Source organism: Aplidium turbinatum, chromosome 12, assembly GCF_918807975.1.
Source record: "Aplidium turbinatum chromosome 12, kaAplTurb1.1, whole genome shotgun sequence".
In the NCBI taxonomy this organism is placed as follows: domain Eukaryota; kingdom Metazoa; phylum Chordata; class Ascidiacea; order Aplousobranchia; family Polyclinidae; genus Aplidium; species Aplidium turbinatum.
The window spans coordinates 18,737,544-18,757,277 of record NC_137483.1 but is presented as its reverse complement, the minus strand read 5'-3'; the positions used below and the strand labels follow the sequence as shown (position 1 = coordinate 18,757,277).

The window sequence follows — 19,734 nt, the reverse complement described above, 5'->3', positions numbered from 1 at the left end:
CAAAACGAGGAATAAAATGTACAAGCAACTATATAAATCTAACTTTAAGAGTAATGATTTATACACCAAGTACAAAAAATATAGAAATCTGCTTACTCATGTGAAAGAAAAATCGAAGTCTAATTATTATAAAACTTCAATAAACAAAGAAAGAAACAACTCTAGCAAAACATGGCAAATAATAAATGAAATTACTGGCCGTACAAACAAAAAACACAATAAACAATATGCAACCAACTTCTCATTAAGTAATGGTCATAAAGTTACAACCGACCCGGTGCAAATAAGTAATACATTTAACACATATTTTACTCAAGTGGGACCTTCACTTGCAGCCAAAGTTCCAAAAACCACTTCTAATCCATTGTCCCTGATGAGAGGCAGACTTCTCAATTCCCTGCACCTAGAAAATACTGATGAAATGGAAATTTTAAGCATTGTCAACAGCTTAGATAACAAAAAAGCAACTGGTCCAGATGGCATCACTATCAAAACAATAAAAAGATTGAAGTATGTCATAAGCCCAATCTTAGCTTCTATAATAAATGAATCTATGACAATTGGTAAATTCCCTGATAGCTATAAAATTGCAAGAGTGATACCCCTTCATAAAGGAGGACCAAAAAATAAAGTTGATCAATACAGGCCTATTTCCATCTTAACATGTTTCTCTAAAATCTTTGAAAAAATCATTCATAAAAGGTTAGTAAATTTTTTTGAAAAATTCAATGTTTTGTCCCAACAACAGTTTGGTTTCAGAGGTGGACATTCAACCACATTAGCTGCTACGGATATCTATGAACAACTAATACAAAATTGTGATGATGGTTTTGTTACATGTAGTATCTTTATTGATCTTGCTAAAGCATTTGACACTGTTGACCATGAAATCCTTTTAAAGAAACTAGATTATTATGGCATCAGAGGAAATGCTTATAATTTATTAAAGTCTTACTTAAATCACCGTTACCAGTTTGTGCAGTTTGGTACTACAAATTCTAAATATGAAGAAATCAAATGTGGTGTTCCCCAAGGCTCAGTTCTTGGTCCACTGTTGTTCATTATCTACATTAATGACCTTAATCATGCTTCTGAATTTGAGACTCGTTTGTTTGCTGATGATACACTACTATGTATTAAGGATAAAAGCCCTACTAGATTGCAAGAAAAAGTGAATTCTAACCTCCTAATGATTCAAAACTGGATGCATACAAACAAGTTAACAATTAATGTAAGCAAAACCAAATACATGTTGTTTGGGTCAAAGTTTGTCCGAGAAAATTCAAATCTAGAAATAACTTTTCAAAATACCAGATTGCAACGCACAAACACCTACAAATACTTAGGAATAACATTTGATGAGTCGTTATCATAGAAACAGCACATCAATATAATCTCAACAAAACTTTCTCAAAGCTGTGGTGCTCTATATCGATTAAGAAAGTACGTAAATTCTCAGACATTAAGAGCAGTTTACTATGCTCTAGTTCACTCCCATCTAATGTATGGTATTATCTGTTGGGGTCGTGCGTCTAAAACGGAACTGTATCCTTTAAATCTAGTACACAATCGCATCATTCGCTGTTTAAACTTCACCAAGATTAAGGACAGAATTCCCACCAAATCTCTTTTCAATAAAAGCAACTTGCTACAAATCAAAGACATGTTTTTAATAGAAGTATGCAAGTTTGTTTATAAAAGCAATAAAGGACATCTACCGGCAATTTTTTTTGAGTACTTTCGTCCTAGTAAGGAAACTCATAACTATAATACCAGAGGTGCTAAGAAAGATATGCTTTTCAAACCAAGAATGCGTACAAAGCTTGGTCAACGCTCAATTAAATTTCTTGGAACAAACACTTGGAACAAATTACCGGAAAAGCTAAGAAAATTTCAAACAATTAGTATGTTTTCTAAAAAATTAAAACTGCACTTAATGTCTGAGTATAAGTAACTGATAGCCTATAGTACCATCAAACTGCTTCTACTTATTCTCACCGTATCTCGCTAATTACTGTATATTTGCTTTTGTCTTACCAGTATGCTGTGTTGTATGTATATTGTATATGCCATTTTGTATTTTTGCATCATTTCTAGTAGTTCTGTTTTTTTTTTTTTTTTTTTGTATATCGCACTGCTAAATTTCGTATGTGTATTGTTTTTTTATGTTGTATATAATAAATATCTATCAATCAAATCAATCAATATATCAATCAATCAATATTTGCGTTCAATTTCGACACCGTTCCATTTTAAATAAGCCATGACACCACTCGGGTGTGGCAGACTCGATGACCAGTTCGGTCCTTCTGTCACTCCCATCGTCATCAGCAAACAACCTAGCTCACATTGTAATCTTGTATTGTTTTGTTTTTTCGCATGTGCTGATGATGCAAAATAAAAGAACTTCTTCTCATCTTCTTCCTGCCTTTTACTAAAGTTTCTGTAATTTTTCATGCAAATGCTCCCAAAGTAAATAGAAAAAAGGGAACAGACAATAAAATGGTTTGTTCGTCCTTTGACGAGAGCTCTATCACATCAAACCAGCTCAATTAGACAAAGAGCTCTATCAAATCGGACTAGCTCACATCAAACCAGCTCAGTTAGACCAGTTCAGCTCTCAGAAAAACATTAAAATGATTGTTTAATTAAAATGTAATAACTCGTGATAATGTTTCACGATCCTGTAATTTCATTATTCTGTACTGTTTAAATTCAAATTGTGTTATAGACCTACAACATTATACGAACACCTTCTGATAACTTAAAATTATAATTCGAATAACAATTGTGTGGAAATTAGTTCATGGAGTCAGATAGCCAAACTAGATAAATTAGATAGATAGAACTTTCATCAAGCAGTTAGACAGCCTTCATCTTAATTCAACTTATAAACAAACTACATTCTCATACTTAAATATAAACTATCCTTACACTTAAATAACCTAAATAAAATGTTGCCACATTTGCCACAACTTCAATTGTAGGCTCCAGCTCGTGTCCGAGTGTTGGTATTGTCTTCAATTCGATTTTAGATGGTGATGTAGCTGTGGAAGCCCAGCCTATGATGGAAAAGATGTGGGCAAAACCGCAAAAGTCACATTCTATGAAGGGTGGAAAACGTGTTTTTTTAGTTTTTCTTTTCTAATGTGCCGTTATTCTGACCCTTTTGTATCCTGTTTTCTTAGAAAGATTTTGTGCCTTCCCTAGTTCTCTTACTAGCCATCTGTGACAGCTTTCCAGTGCAGGCCTTTGCTTCCGCTTCATCTTTCCTGAGCCAGTTTTGATTGGGAGGCTTGATTTGACCGTTAAACCATGGAATTCAGATTTCTGGAAATCCCTGGTTGAACTAAAGACTAAGACATCCATCTTAAGCTATGGTGACATCATAACCTACTTGGTGAAAATCGTGCTTTTTCTTGGAACTGCCGAGCTAGGCCTACTGCGCACTTCTAAGCTGCACCGTGTGGGTCCACAGTTGACACGTCTGGAAAAAAAAACATTAGTCTCTCTTGATAACACTTTGCACTTCGCCCTGCCTCAATGCATCAAAATTGCTGAAGACATAAAAAGAAGCATTTTATTTTAGCGGAATCACAATTGACAGCACAACGTTTACTGTGAGTTTTAGGCTACCAAGACTTGTAAACACTGAACGGCTGAAAAAGTACAGTAGGCTATATTGGATGACTGAAGATGAATAACCCTACAAAGAAAAATGAATACACACTAACACAGTGATAAAACAACAGTTTTCGGCAGCAGCAGCACCACCACAACAATAAAGCAAAATAAACAGAAAAGTTACTGCAAAGCTTTATGTGGCGTAAAGCTATGACAACTAGACTTCAGAATAAAACATCCGTGTTTTACAATAATATTTTTTGAAATCTACTTGCAAATCTAGAATAGATGAATGATACAATGATGCAAAAGAATGTTACAACGTGTTGATTGACGGTTACGGGATTTTTCACACAGCTTGTTTAAAAAAGAAAAAACGAAACACGTTCACTTGGTGATAACGAAAAATGCTTGCACATTCAACAAACGTTATTATACATAATAAATACTACTGCAACACTGTAGTGAAAAATTATTATGGAAACACAGCAATTCTAGAAAGGTGCACCGCCATGCGATAATAATCCGAGAACTGGGAGTTGAAAATCAACTAACAAAAGTTTGGCAAGCAAGTTGCGTGTAGGCAATGATTGGTAAATCTATAGCCTACCAGGAAATAAAACCAAGCAAGTCCGCTGCATTGCATTTATGATTGGTCAACATCATTTTTGTTTCATGTAATTTTGAGGTTGTGGATCAGTATCGGAGCGCAAATTTGTTTTTCTGAGTCATGTTTTTGAGGTAAGAACTGGAGTTCTGCTATTTCTACCAAAAACTACAAACTTTTACAAAATGTAGGCTGCGTTGATCACAAACATTCAGTGGCGTATCGAGAAGTTGGTTCAGAGGGCAAAAATAGCAGAAATAACCCATCATGCTTTAATACACATCATTAACAAGGAGTAGGGAGCTGAAAGCCAAAATAATACCAAACCGCTTCATTGGTATTGGTACGTTCATAACCAAATCATAAAACCTGCATCAAAGGTGCTACCAGTCAGCTTATTTAAGTTATTTTTAAGGTCTTGGCACCAATATTCCGTTGCTGGACTGCATACAATATGAGTGAAAACGCAGCATAAATTTAGCAAAAACAACTAAACGGTGTTCTAATTTTCAAAAATCTAATGTGACAAAAAGAATTTAGATTCGGTTTCAGCGTATCAAATTACCCTAAATCAGTTATCAAAACTCATGCAAAAAAATCTTTCTGGAAAGAATCCGATAGCGAAGAAGTTCTGTTTCATTTAAATACTAATTGTAGCTACACGATTGGATTACTTGACTCAGCTCATCAAAGTTGAAAAGCAGTACAAAGAAGCACCGGTTGGATATGCGGTACGCTTTATACAGGTAACGAATACCTTTCAGAAGATAGAATACCGAAGCAGACATGAAGACAACACTTGGAAAACAAATATGATGACGCAAAAATTAATGCTTATTATGTTAGTGTAAATTGGTTAGAGTTAATACAAAAATTTTACACAGAAATTGCACCACTTTTTATGCAAATTAATGAACCGTTTAATAGTTTAACTAATTTATCGATCTCACATGATTATTAAATAAATAACGTGAAAACATGAAATGCCTGCTAATATGTTAGTATGCAAAATCAAACCGATAAGTAGAAATAAACACTGAAGACAACGGACATCTGCCAAAGATGTGGCGGTAGACAATAACCCACCTTATTATATAATATGAAATCAACGCCTTTTTCATGACACAATTTATGCGATGGATAACAACACACTGTAGTGAAGCCCAGACAGCAAATAAATCATTTTATTACATTGATTGAACGTTCAATCTATGTAATAAAATATAAATGGTTCATTTGCTACCTGGGAACAGTGTGGCAAATTACAACTGGCGATGTATCCTGCAAGTCAAAATTAAACACCATCTTTAGACGATGCAAGAATTTGCCAGATAGTTTCTGACATGTCCAACAACTGTTTCCTGACAGTTCTAAAACACGACTACAGTGTAGATCTTAAAGTTAAACGACCATCTCATATAAATTCCAAGAATATTTAATAGTCGATAGAGGTTGTTCAGATTCACAAGCGAGAGTCTTTGAAGCAATATAATTTTGAACGAAATTTCGTTCCTTCGTTTTGGTGCCAAGTTTCGCTTTGATGAGCATTGTTTCAATATAAACCACTTTTTATAACCAGTTGAGAACTGACTCCAACACCATTCGTCACAGCACATGAACTGTGTTCCGAAAGCTAGTGCAAACCGCAACTACCTCAGCGAACTCACGGCATCAGGCTAAAACAGATCGTTAATATCGTGAAGAAAACTTGACATTGTGAAGAAAGCAAAGATCATGCTGCTAAAAGTGAAACTCAATCTATTGCAACTACAAAGTTGTTTCGAATACCCCTAATTTCGAATGGCTACATTTAAGCATTAAGTTCATCGTTCGAAACTCCGAAATCCAACACAAAACAAGACAATAAATATCAGCGAGAAAAAGTTCAAGCTAACAATGGAAGTGTAACGCAACAACCCAAGTCATAGAGCGTGCGGTTGATTTCGCGGCCGTCCAGACATGGAGTGTATAAAATGGTAGCGTAACATAAAAGACCTATTGACTGTATCGACTACATTTCGCTTTAAAAGTTATTTTGCGATGGTAGTGGCAATTGGATAACTGACAACTGACAGTGCCAGCAGCTTAAGTCTCTAATAGTGTACTGTACTAACAGTGTGACATTTTTTCGTTTCAGCACAACTCACCTTGTAAAAGCCGTTCTTTTATATTGATTTAACGTACACATTAATATATTATTATAGTACAGATACGAAGTTCAAAGAAAATTTAAAGCTTATTTGGAGTAAAGTCGAAACACAGAACGAAAAGGCTTTGGCAGATGCTTCGCTTCTCAATTTGCAAACGTTCTACGTTCTTAAAGCACAGATCAGCTAGCCATTGGAAACACAATTTCGCTTTTTTCTATTGAAAATAAAATATCCCTGATACTAATCCAAGTAGTTCTATCCAACAAAACAAAAGCAAAGTTACTGGGACAAACACGAATACGTAGGTGTCATAACATTCGATTAGCATTGCAGTAAATATGACAACACACAAGCAAATAGTGAAAGTAGGGGTTCAATTGATACGATTCAATGTCACCTCACCATACCTAGAGCATGTTACAGATGCACAGTGCACAAATCAACCAAGGTACGTTGCACATTACGTACTGCCGAGTACACAACAATGATTGTGATAGGTTACAAAACAAGAAAACACATGAAAAATATTGCAACCATGATCCTTGGAAGACGATTAACATGCGAAGACCAAGAGCCGCCACCTGGATTATCTTCATCCATAAACACGAAACGGTTGAATACTAAAAAGAAAAGTGTGACTCGTTCAGCGGATGAATATGGCTGCGATAGCCTTTGCAAACTAAAGCAATGTCAACTGGGATTAGAGATAGTAGGCAAAAGTTGGTGTAAAAATCGAATGGCATTGATGAATGATAAAAGATGCTTCTGGTTGTGGAAGTTCATGCCACGGTGACTGACAGACAGTGATGAAACTGACAGTGATATGTTTTTGGAGGTTTGAATTACTGAACAAGCATTGGGTACCGAAGTTAATCATTTAAAGATTCTATTAGTAGCTGATAACTTATTACGAGTTAATTATTCAATTCACAAGGTGCTGCTGAGTGGACACTGGGAAAACTGTTTTTCAAGTGTAATTATTCAACTACTCCAAGCAAGAGTCGAACCATGGTTCATTGCTTATTGAGCTCAATCGGTCTTGGTTTAATTTTTACGATGCTTAAAATGTAGCCACAAAACATGTGCAGAAATATATTTTTCATTGAACGTCCATAGTGGTGAATAAGAACATTGCTCTTGTACAAACTCGACCCAAGGAACATGACTGGTTGGGTGTGCTTACTGCTTAGGATAGATAGACTTAATTATCTTTTCACTGCTTCACAGAACCAGAAAGAGAAGAAAATTCAAAGTTTGTCTCACCTGCAACAGGAGGCTGTCTTGTTGGAGGCAAAATCTTTTCTATAAAAATAATGCAAAAGATTATTCAAAAATTGGATCAAAAAGTATAAACAGGCAATGTAACAAGACTTTTTAACTTTAAGATGCTTATTATCTCACAAAATTCAAACACTTCAAATTCTAAATCAGCACAGAAACTTTAAAGCATAAAAGAACTGTAGGATCACGGCCATTGGTGCTGGTAATTTTAAAATTGCAAGGCGTCGTCGCTTCGCAATTTTAAAATTTAATGGATTTGACAAATTTATTTTAATTCATTGTCAGATTCAAATAAACCAACACGAAAGCACAATAATATCACCAAATTAAGTCACATATTGATTTCGAGATTGAAAGGTGCAGTTTTGGTCGCTAAGCTAGGCTACTTGAAGACACAACACAATAAATACAGTCTGCCTTATTGTTTGATTAAACTTCTTGAGGCCAAACTAAATCAGTGACCTCCACTCTACACGTGTTTGCGTCAATTAAATAACTTTCCCATGATTGAACAAAGTCATTGATTTTATTAAACCTGTTTAATGGTAGGCTACTGCCTTTTTAGTCTAAAGTAAAAACTGTGGCAGCATTCTTTAAGGTTTAAATGAAAAAATACTTATGATAATTTTATTGTTTCAACGTTAATATACGAAAAAACAATAAATCAACAGTCATTTAAAAAGCTGTCGTAGACGCGAAGGCTTAAATAATTTATTAACAATTACATAAGGTTGATATTGAATTCTTTCCGTGAGAGATTTGATTCAAGAAAAATTGAAACAAAAGGATTTCGAGCCACAAACAACAAAAATGTTCTAATTATTGAGTTGACCTAGGGGCCATTCCGTGTCAATTCACACAGTCAAGAAAATCAACCTCTTCGATTTTTCTTAAATTTTACACACCTTTTCGCTATCCTATATAATGAACAACTGCAAAATTTGAGTGAAATTTATTGAGAAACACGAAAGTTATGAAGCATTTAGTTTGGGGGGTCTGCCAAGGGGGCACATTTTTTTAAATTTTTGGCCATGTTTGAGGCCCTATTACTACTAAACTAAATTAGGTAAGAACCCAAATTTCTTACATGTGATAGTACTTCTGCCAAATATTGAAAAAACAACATTGTTCACATTGTCACTCTAAAAGGTCAAAGGTTATAGACATCCAAAGTTGGCCGTTTCCAGCTCTCGACTAAAATTTTCCAAAATTTTAAAACCTTGCCAAGACCCTATTTTTGATTGGTTTTGGCTGAAATTTAGTAGAAATGTTGTTTACAGGATTCTCTATGAACTGAGAAAATTTCAGTACAAAATATTAAAGGGGTTGGGAGGTATTTAATGTGAAACATGGGTCGAAATGAAAAAAAGCAAAAAGTGGGGTCCTTTTAATACCCCGGTTACCCATGACCCCAGTGAAAATATGCACTAAAATTTTTTTCACATATTCACTAAGATATGACAAGTCTACCATGCAAAATTGATCCATGGTTCTCCATGTTTTCTTATAGAAAGTATTCGTCAAAGTTTGGACAAAAACGCTAAAAATTAGAAGTGAAAAATTCAAGGGGAGTAGGGGTGATCATTATTTTATCTTGCTATTGGCTATATAAAGTGTTCTTGATGACAGTAGCAATATTATATATGTGCTTGACAAATGACAATGTAGACCTATGAATAATTTTTGCAAGACGTTTTATGCATAAAGTTTAAGACATTATTATCTTTATGTGTTTTAGCTACACTGTCCGATATCGTTTTGTTCGATCTTTTGGTATTACATTTTCTTTAATTGCATGAAGAAGAAGAAGTATATAACATCAGAATGCCAAGTTAATGCAAGCCGAAGAACCTGATAAGCTGACATACACAGACTAGTTGGAAAATTGGTGTGTTCCATAATTCTAACAAAGAATGCATGATGAGTTTGTGCAATAATTGCTCTGGCAGAGAATGTTTGAAGAGCTACTTAATTGATACATTCAGCAACAAATATGATCTTGATGATACTGTAAGGTACAAGCAATGGGCTCATACTCATAGAACGACAATTAACTGAGCAGCTAAAAAGCCAGGATGACTTTATTGAATCATTGTGTGACACGTTTCTTGCTTTTGTTTACTTATTTATTTGCATCAGGATCAACTCAAGATGGTCAATATTACAATCAAACATAAAAAGTAGAAACAAAGCAGATGCTCAACTCCGAACGGCTGAGTTGTAATGTATCAAATACAGCTTAGAAGACCCATCACTTCATTGGAAAATCACAATCAAGTTACTTGAAACAAAATTTAGCTGATGATGAAGTCGTAGTACTACTTGATTTTGCTGAGAACTACTCTACTCATTTATTGTCCAAGATGCCGTGCAAGGGTTCCATTGGGACAACACTCCTGGCAACCCTTCACCCTTTTGTAATAGACTACAAAAAAGATGGAGCTTTAACATTAAAAAGTTTGGTTGCAATATCAGATCACTTGGAACATTCAACAAGCACATTTTAGCACAATGCATACATTTATTAGTCAAATAATTCCAATTATCAAATCACTTGGTAATGTAAAAAAATTATCTATTTCAGCGATGGTGCTGCTTCACAATACAAAAACCGTAAAAATTTTATCAATCTTTGCCATCATTCAACAGATTTTGGAATTAAAGCTGAGTGGCATTTCTTTGCTACATCTCATGGCAAAAGTCCATGTGATGGAGTTGGTAAAACCACCAAAAGATTAGCTGCACGTGCAGTGCAGTCGTGCAAGTCTTCACGCAGCAACCACCAACCAAATTCTCACACCACAAGATCTTTTTCAATGGGAGCAAGATCACATTTCTGGGTTTGAATATATTTGGGTTTCTTCAACTGAAGTTCAAGACCTCAACACAAAATTTGAATTGGAAAAGCGATATGCATTGTGTAAAACAATAACAGGCACGAGATCACATCATAGTTTTATTCCACAATCATGTCAGTCTTTAAAAATGCGTCAACTGTCAAATGATATTTCACATACGGTACCCTTGTGGATGTGGCACGAGGTCAATCACAACCCCCAGAAAATGATGCAAATATAGGCCAATATGTGGCTTGCAGATATGATTCTGATTGGTACATTGGCATTATCTGTGAAAAAAGCTATGAAAAGCAAGACTTCAATGTTCAGTTTATGATACTAAACAAAAGCAACAAATGTTTAAACTGGCCCAGACATCAACAAACATGCTGGATTCCATTTCATGACATTATTTGTTCAATTGCTGTGCCGAGTATCCATGGTTCTTCTGGACAACAATACAAACTGAGCAATGAAGATTATGACAAAATTTGCCAGTTTTGTTCACTGATAATGAGGACCGCGTCCACATGGTATATACATTACAGTTGTCAAATATATAACAATTGCTAGAATCACAATCAAAAATACACTTCAAATGTTTTCTAGTATATATAGTTCAATATTGTTACATTTTTTTTTTAATTTTTATTTGTAATTTTTAGCGTTTTTCTCCAAACTTTGACGCATACTTTCTGCAAGAAAACACTGAAAACCATGGATCAATTTTGCATGGTAGACTTGTTACATCTTAGTGAATTTGTGAACAAAATTTCGCCTTGTATTAACTTGGCATACTTCTTCTTCATTATGCAATTAAAGAAAATGTAATACCAAAAGATCGAACAAAACGATATCGGACAGTGTAGCTAAAACACATAAAGATAATAATGTCTTAAACTTTATGCATAAACCGTCTTGCAAAAATTATTCATAGGTCTACATTGTCATTTGTCAAGCACATAATATTGCTACTGTCATCAAGAACACTTTATATAGCCAATAGCAAGATAAAATAATGATCACCCCTACTCCCCTTGAATTTTTCAATGCTAATGTTTAGCGTTTTTGTCCAAACTTTGACGAATACTTTCTATGGATCAATTTTGCATGGTAGACTTGTCATATCTTAGTGAATATGTAAAAAAAATTTCAGTGCAAATTTTCACTGGGGTCATGGGTAACCGGGGTATTAAAAGGACCCCACTTTTTGCTTTTTTTCATTTCGACCCATGTTTCACATTAAATACCTCCCAACCCCTTTAATATTTTGTACTGAAATTTTCTCAGTTCATAGAGAATCCTGTAAACAACATTTCTACTAAATTTCAGCCAAAACCAATCAAAAATAGGGTCTTGGCAAGGTTTTAAAATTTTGGAAAATTTTAGTCGAGAGCTGGAAACGGCCAACTTTGGATGTCTATAACCTTTGACCTTTTAGAGTGACAATGTGAACAATGTTGTTTTTTCAATATTTGGCAGAAGTACTATCACATGTAAAAAATTTGGGTTCTTACCTAATTTAGTTTAGCAGTAATAGGGCCTCAAACATGGCCAAAAATAAAAAAAAATGTGCCCCCTCGGCAGACCCCCCAAACTAAATGCTTCATAACTCTCGTGTTTCTCAATAAATTTCACTCAAATTTTGCAGGTGTTCATCATATAGGATAGCGAAAAAGTGTGTAAAATTTAAGAAAAATCGAAGAGGTTGATTTTCTTGACTGTGTGAATTGACACGGAATGGCCCCTAGCCTAGCACAAACCGTACAAGCCTAATATATATATAAAAACACAAAGCGCTCAAGTAGATAAAAACCACATTTCAAACAAAGACATCTGTTACAAATGGTTTCGGACAAGCGAATAAAACGATTGGTTTCTTAAAAAGAAAGGTTTTTTTCCATGATCCCGATCGACCGGTTTCGTGTTCACGTTCGTGTTCACATACCCATAAATGGATGGTCATCGTTTTAACAACGGGTTAAGAGGAATTCCTTTGTCTCACAGGATCCTCCAACATATTGAAAGATCAGATTTTTAGGACTGTGCAAATATGTTCAATTCACCAACACGAGTAACAAACTATTCGCAGCATAGACCTTTTAAAAATGGTATTAAACTTCATTCCTACACACATGGCCTGGGATGTTAACGTACTTCCCACACGTCGTTTGCAACCGCTCAGCACTCTGCTCTCGGGAGATAAACCTGCTCCCCATGGGCTGAACGAATTGCGTTTGACGAACAAGAAAGACTCTTTCAAAAACCCGACAGTTGATTGCGATCCAAGAGGCTCAAACGTTAATCCCGGGAAGAATCCCAAATTGTTTAACAAACAAACAACATAGACGAAGACGTCGACAAGATTTGAGGACATTGCGCATCAATATCGCATCGGTAAAGTCATAAGAAGATCTGATGAAAAGTTTAGTAACGAGATTTTGTTTCGAAATATAAATTTTATTGATAGCATTACTATTTTACGACAACGCGTCACTTTACGTAACACGTCACCGCAACGACGCTGGGAATGCGTAAAAATGATACGGCACAGCTAGGTCCTAGGTATTTCCACTTTTAAAGTGTATAGCCTTGACTAACAGCCAAACTTTTCAGTTCCAATGTAACTCCTTACGTTTCAAAACAAACGTGACGTTAGCACTTCCCAACCGATTGCTGGCAACACACTTGTAGTTCCCGTAGTCGGTAAGCTTCAGACTCGATATGAACAGAGAGGATCGTACGCTGTTGTCTTGGGCAACGTCGACCACGTTGTAATCTTTGTTGGAATTACTCTTTTGGATGCTTGAAAAAAAAAAAAAAACTAAACGGAAAAGTTTGAATTTTAGTTCTTCTGCGGCTATTTAAGGAAATCTTAAACAAACTATTCGGTTTTGGTGGTTCTGTTTATCAGATGAACTGTTGGTCCAGCATTCAAAACGAGAAACCACATCGTATGCGATGATACATTAAATAGCTTGCAACATCAGCACAATGAACTGCCTCATTTGTTAGATATCCACTCATGCGTTGAGACATCGCATTAGTGACAAATCTGATTCAGATGAAATACGAGATTTAAACCAGTACCTAACTTAAGCATGTATCAGCAGTGAACTATGGCAAGAGGTGGCCATCTGTTTCGGCCTGCTAAGAAAGGATTAATGCACAAAAAACATATAATTTAAATTTGTCAAAAAAGAATAACAAGACTGTGAGGGGTAGATAATGTCAGCTAAAGCACTGATAAGACAGCAAGATGTACATGAAAAGTCGGCATTGTTCAGATGTATCGACGTGAATATCAGCCATGCCTAAATGAGCAAGATGGAAAGACGTCTTAGTCCCATTAATACTTACAGTAATTGCATGAAAGATCAAGATACAGCAATTGGTACAGTCTAAGAAAAAAACGACTATCACGCATACTTCACATGCAACATCCGTTTCTGTAACGTATACAGCATTTTAAATATCTTATCACGGAGATGTCTTTGAGGTCTAATCTTCACAACATTTCTAGAGTAATTGCCCATTGCCACTTCACATTCGTGGGGATGCATGAAATAAAAACTTACATTCCTCTGGACGGGTGTTGCCAAATGAACTCAGGTTGAGGAACGGCCCATGCGACACATTCAATAGAAGCTGGTCTGCCGATAGGGACTGATTTTTGGGATTCAGATACGTCCAAGTCAATTTCAGGCGGGTCTGAAATTTTGCAAGTGAAAAAAATGTAAGTCTCTCACTAAGAATGAAGTAATCTTGTTTCTAGTGCTGCTTTTGTACGATTAAAAAGTTCTAGAACACTCTTAGTCTGTCTTTTTAACTTCACAGCTATAACTGCATTTACGCAATGAAATACATATTGCACTTTGTCGGTCGTAGAGTCGCGTTGTTCACAGTGCTGGGCGATACAGGCAGTAGCAGCGTAGCGTTATCAAGACGAAACAGAACACTTGAATGCCCGAAATTCACTTCCTCGATACCTAGAGCTAAAATCAGAAACAAAACTTCTTGGCAATGCACCAGCCCTCGAAATTAGCTTCCATTTCTGACGGCAAAAACATTGCCGTCGCCAAATCAACAAACCTTGGATTGCGGCGGCAATTGCCGTATGCTTTAATCAAACGGAATTTTATGCGCTTCTTCATCGTGTCACACGGCTGTAGCCCAGAGCATCACGCAAGCTATTTTATGCGCTGACAATGCTCTTGTGAACTGTAAAAGTTTGCAACCTTGTAAATACTGGCTTAGTTGTTACGCAAAAGTTATTCTTTCATCGAATGCTTATTGTTTACTGGTGTCGTTGCGAATATAAATCATGAAGGAAGATACAGTTAAAAAGTGGAATTTACCTGCTGTAGGTTATCAAACAGAGGGAACAGAGTAAATAACACAGTCCGAAGAAATTTTGAGAGTAAATAATTTTTTTAGAGTAAATAATTTAAATAATTTGAGAGTAAATAATAAGAAATTTTGCGAGTAAATAACACAGGAAGAAATTTTGAACAATGTTTGTCCGAATCAAGTGCTCATTTTGCAACGGCATTTTTATTGCCGTAGCAGAATGGCCATTATGACGTTTGCGGCAGCATTTACCAAGCCGCGTGCCGCCGCTAATTTCGCGGACTGATGCACACAAGTCATTTAAAAAGGGCATCCATCTGCACAAGCTTGGCAGATTGACCGTGGCATTAACCGAAGTCCTAATTACAGTCTGAATATTCTTTAAACAAAAAACACTCACAATTGACGGTGAGTTGAATGGAATGCTTGACAGGAGACAAAATCCCATTATCTGCGGTGCATTCGTATCTGCCGCCACTTCCTCGATTAACTTTGCCCAATGGGAGGAACTCACTGGTGGCCCGAACACCGTCAGCTGAAAAGAATTGCAAGTTAATCAGAGACTTTGGTTGTAGAAACAACTTTGATAAGAAATCAGTTATGTTTTTGCAAGAATTCAACGTTTGCAAATTTGCTGACGAGGAACGAGACACTTGTTGCCTGTGAATAAATACTGTATTGTGATATTTGATAAGAAATGCAAAAGCTTGTATAGGTGGATCAACAGCAACGTTTGTGAACGTTAAGAAAATATATATAATAGTATGCAGTTTTGAAACACAAAAAAACATCAAGCAACATTACTACGACAAACAAGCATAATTACAAAGTGTGTGAGTATCAATTGCCAAGCCACTTTTAATAATAAGAAAGTTGTTGCTGTAATAAAACTAAATGACACGATGCAATTTTTAAGCCAAGACTTCATGAACTGAATTTGTTTGCAGCGCACAACTAACAAATAGTCGGCTGCATAGTCTAGTCGTAAGCAATGGTACAGAGCTCACAAGGGCACTGGTTTGATACCACACAAGGGCACGTGCCTGTGTCATTGGCAGGACACTAAATCACGTGCTTAAAGTTGGGCACTGGGCAAGATGCTTGGCTTCCTTCTCCCAGCTCAGTTAATTTAAATCTTCAACCACCCAGTGCAAGCCGGATACGACGAGCAACAAATGATCGCATTGTAATATAGACGGTTTGCAGTTAGATTAAAAAATAACATTTGAGATCCCTAATGGTAGTGAGGAAAGTAGTTTATGAAACTAAACCTGATGAAATTTCTCTATGTATTGTATATTAGAATTAAATAACCAGTCAAGAAACTAATACTCGCGTTGAAACTAATTACTGCAAAAAAAATTTCTTATTGATATACCTGATGGAATGAGATGCCTCCATTGGATTTTTGGTTGAGGCTTTCCTTTGGACTTACATTTCAATATAACATCACTACCTTCATCAGCTTCTAAGTCAGATGTGACTTCAGTGAAGGTCGGTGGAACTGAAATAAGCAATATAGCTTTCAAAAAGCACATTTTTCATTAAAAATCATTACATATACCTGCAGTAAACGAAATTTGGCATTAATATTACGTCATCCAATACCAAGTTAAATATTGCCAACATTGAACACACAGTCGCACAATTATGAAACATAATTGACTAGTCCTAAAAAAATAGCGACATGCATCCTGGTTTGTGAAAAAATATCACATGATGGTGATTTAATTCTGAGAACGTGCACACAGGATACAAATCAGTTATTTTTACATTGGTCCAAAATCTGCAACTGTTCATTTAATGTCAGCTACCCACTTAAAGGACTGCTCTGCATTAGTAGCACTTAGTTGATGGAATAGTTTTACAGTAAACTTAGTAAAGAACAATTTCAGTACAAGAAAAGGTTGATAATACTTCTACGTACCGTTCACCACAAGATATAAGGTAGAATGAAAAGTCATATTCGGGTACGCCGTACATGTGTAAGGTCCTTCATCTTCAGCACTTACATCTTTTAATCGCATGGTGTATTCTAAATGTAAACACAGTATGTTGTACAAGATTACATTATAATAGTAACTAAAGTGACAAAAATATATTTCACTGGTTAAATTCAGAACTAGCATATATATCACATAAGAAAGAGAAAAAACAGCATATGTGTTACTTAAATGCTCTTAAGCTTATTAAGAAGAACTTTTAATGATAAAGTTGATTCGTGTAGGGCAATACACAAATGGAAACCTTACAAATATATAACTAGTGACTAAAGGTTTAATAAAAAATAAGAATAAAGAAGGATTCTATTTCTACAGTGCTGCTAGATTCTATTTGACCTTCCGATGATCCCTAGTAACGTGAAGCAGGCTGTAGTGTAGAGGTTATCGGAAAATAGTAATTGCATTGATGTGATTTGCTCTGCTTTTTTGCTTGTCAGTGAGCACTTTTTGTAGTATTAATAGCATTTATTGTTTAATTTGAATAAATATTGGAAGCCTACAGGTGGGGCATGTAAGCATGTTATTTCTTGAACCGATATATTATATTTTACAAGATCAAAACAATGGCAACGCACAAATGATGTGTCTACCATAATTTTTAAGCTTCACTCAATTCTATGCACAATGAGGTGTTGCAATATTAAAATCTCAAACCAAGCTTCAACAGATAACAAGATATTGGTGTTTCATTTGAGCAATATGCATCACAAGTGTCCTGCCAATACTTCCAAGGCAGGATAACTAAGCTTACCATCAACTTTGTCAGACACAAGTTGAATGCGTGGGTTTTCAAACCAAGCTTTGTGATTGGTAAAAATTATTACGGAATGAAATGTCCAGGAACGTTTGAAGTACATTTTGGATGAAAATATCTTGCAACTAAAAAAAGGATGCATGTTAGTTCAGAAAATTTGTTTAAACAAAATACATCATAGTACAATATCCTAATGTATTGCAGTGTGCTTGTGCAACAGAAACAGAAAAAAATGTTGGTGAACTCATTGCAAACTTTGCCAAAATGCCGTATTATGTGCACAACTTGTAAACCTTGAGATCCGGTACCTCAAATCCACATCTTCACCCATAGTTGCTGTAAGGTTTTTCATCGGGTACACATAGCCAATACTTTCTCCACAGATTTTTTCTGTAAATTGAATAAAACATATCATATATATAGCTAGTTTTTTAGTAAACAGTGCATAAATAGTATGATAATGATATAATTGTGATCATTGGGTAATGTCAAAAAGAAGCAAGATCAATTAACCCTATCTTGATACGAGCTGTTTTCATACGCGGAAACCACGTCACGGGCTATCTAAGCCCCGTGCTAATTAATCACTAATAACGGGAGCTATGAAAATCACAGAACCAAAATATTTTACAAGATAATAGCCGTGTGTATTGTGCGTATAGAAATTAAATTTTTACTCAACAAATTTATTGAAATAAAGTGTTTAAGATGAAAGAACCTCAGAAAGTCGGTTTTTATTCTAATTTTCCAAAAATAGCTTCAAAATTGAAATTTTTGAATTATAACTAAATTAAACAAAAAATTACTTGTGCTCATTAATAAGGCATTTTTGAACGTTTCTACACTTCAAAGTAATTGCACTAGCATTTATATTGCACTTACATTAACATATACATAACTACCATTGCACGAAAATGTCTAGTCACCTGAGACGAAATGCTTATTGTGAAGGGAAGGAAGGTAGAAAAATGACCAGTTTTGGTTTAGAAAATTCGCAAAGAATAAAAATTAAAAATCAAGAAATTTCACATTTCTAGCATATTTCCTTCTGTGAAATATTTCACTAATAGAGTGGGGCGTCCTCAAAAAACCCCGTGTCGTATTAAGATAGGGTTAATATTGGTAAATAAAAGAAGCAGGTTTGGAAACTGAATATTATAAAATTTATTAGTTTAGAGATTTCATATACACTTATTTAAACAGAATCTATTAGATGTAGGCCTAATTGATTCTATTTGAATAAGAGTACTGATGAAGTCGCCCTTAAGGCGGCAAAAGCTCTACAAATAAATTTTATACACTTGCCAAACCTGATTGTTTTATTTACCGATTTTATTCGTTTGGCTGCATCCTTAAACATGGATCCTAATAAAATTTAAATCTGCAATTGTCCCAAACAACGAGAAGTCAGCATGGAGGTTTAAAAAACACTACAAACACTTTATTCCTCAATTAATATAATACTGTTTCAACTTTTATAATGTACATACATGTTGTATAGTTAAGCAAAACAGTTAGAACATAACACGCTCAATGAAATCTATTGGATAAAACAGTTTTATTGATATCACTCCAAACTGTTACCTTAGCAAGAGAGCAGTCAACAGTGATCAAAATACTCAACAAAAACCAGAAACCTTCATGCTCAAGATATTAATGAGGCTTTCTCATAATTGCCAGTGCAATAGCCTAGTAATTAAGAGATTCTATAAAACTTACCCACTGCACAGGCCAAACAGAATGAACAATAAATATGCAGTAAAAGTTGATATTTCATCATTTCTGTGGACAAGGTTCAGTGTTTATTTACATGTAGCCTAAACACTAAATACAATCTTGCTAATTCCCAAAATATTTTTGATTTGTTAGCTCAGCTCGTAAAAACCTAAAAAGATTAGAATTAAGAGAAAAGCTGGTACCGTACAGAGATTTGTAAAAAATCTTGAAAAATTAACACTTTTGTATGATATTTGTTGAATTATGTTAGAAATATAGCATTGCTCCATAGAACTGAACTATAGCCTAACTACTTAATCATAACCAAGACTCTTATAGGCTTCCAGTGGCCATGGCCGCTAAGAAGTTGTTAAATGGCCTCTGAAACTACCACCACTCAGTAGGCCATGTT

General features: G+C 35.2%; 1 protein-coding gene across 1 annotated transcript; it reads right to left on the bottom strand.

Annotated features, from left to right (window-relative positions):
• Positions 1–3,593: 3,593 nt before the first annotated feature.
• LOC145780961 (neurotrimin-like) lies at positions 3,594–19,357 on the bottom strand. Its single transcript, XM_082592645.1, has 10 exons — positions 19,326–19,357; positions 17,915–17,996; positions 17,604–17,731; positions 16,777–16,884; positions 16,228–16,353; positions 15,250–15,384; positions 14,078–14,210; positions 13,135–13,304; positions 7,645–7,683; positions 3,594–7,001 (listed from the first exon to the last, which is right to left on the bottom strand). The coding sequence occupies exons 2-10, from the start codon at positions 17,956–17,958 to the stop codon at positions 6,880–6,882; spliced, it is 1,005 nt and encodes a 334-aa protein (XP_082448771.1). The 5' UTR covers positions 17,959–17,996; positions 19,326–19,357; the 3' UTR covers positions 3,594–6,879.
• Positions 19,358–19,734: the final 377 nt, after the last annotated feature.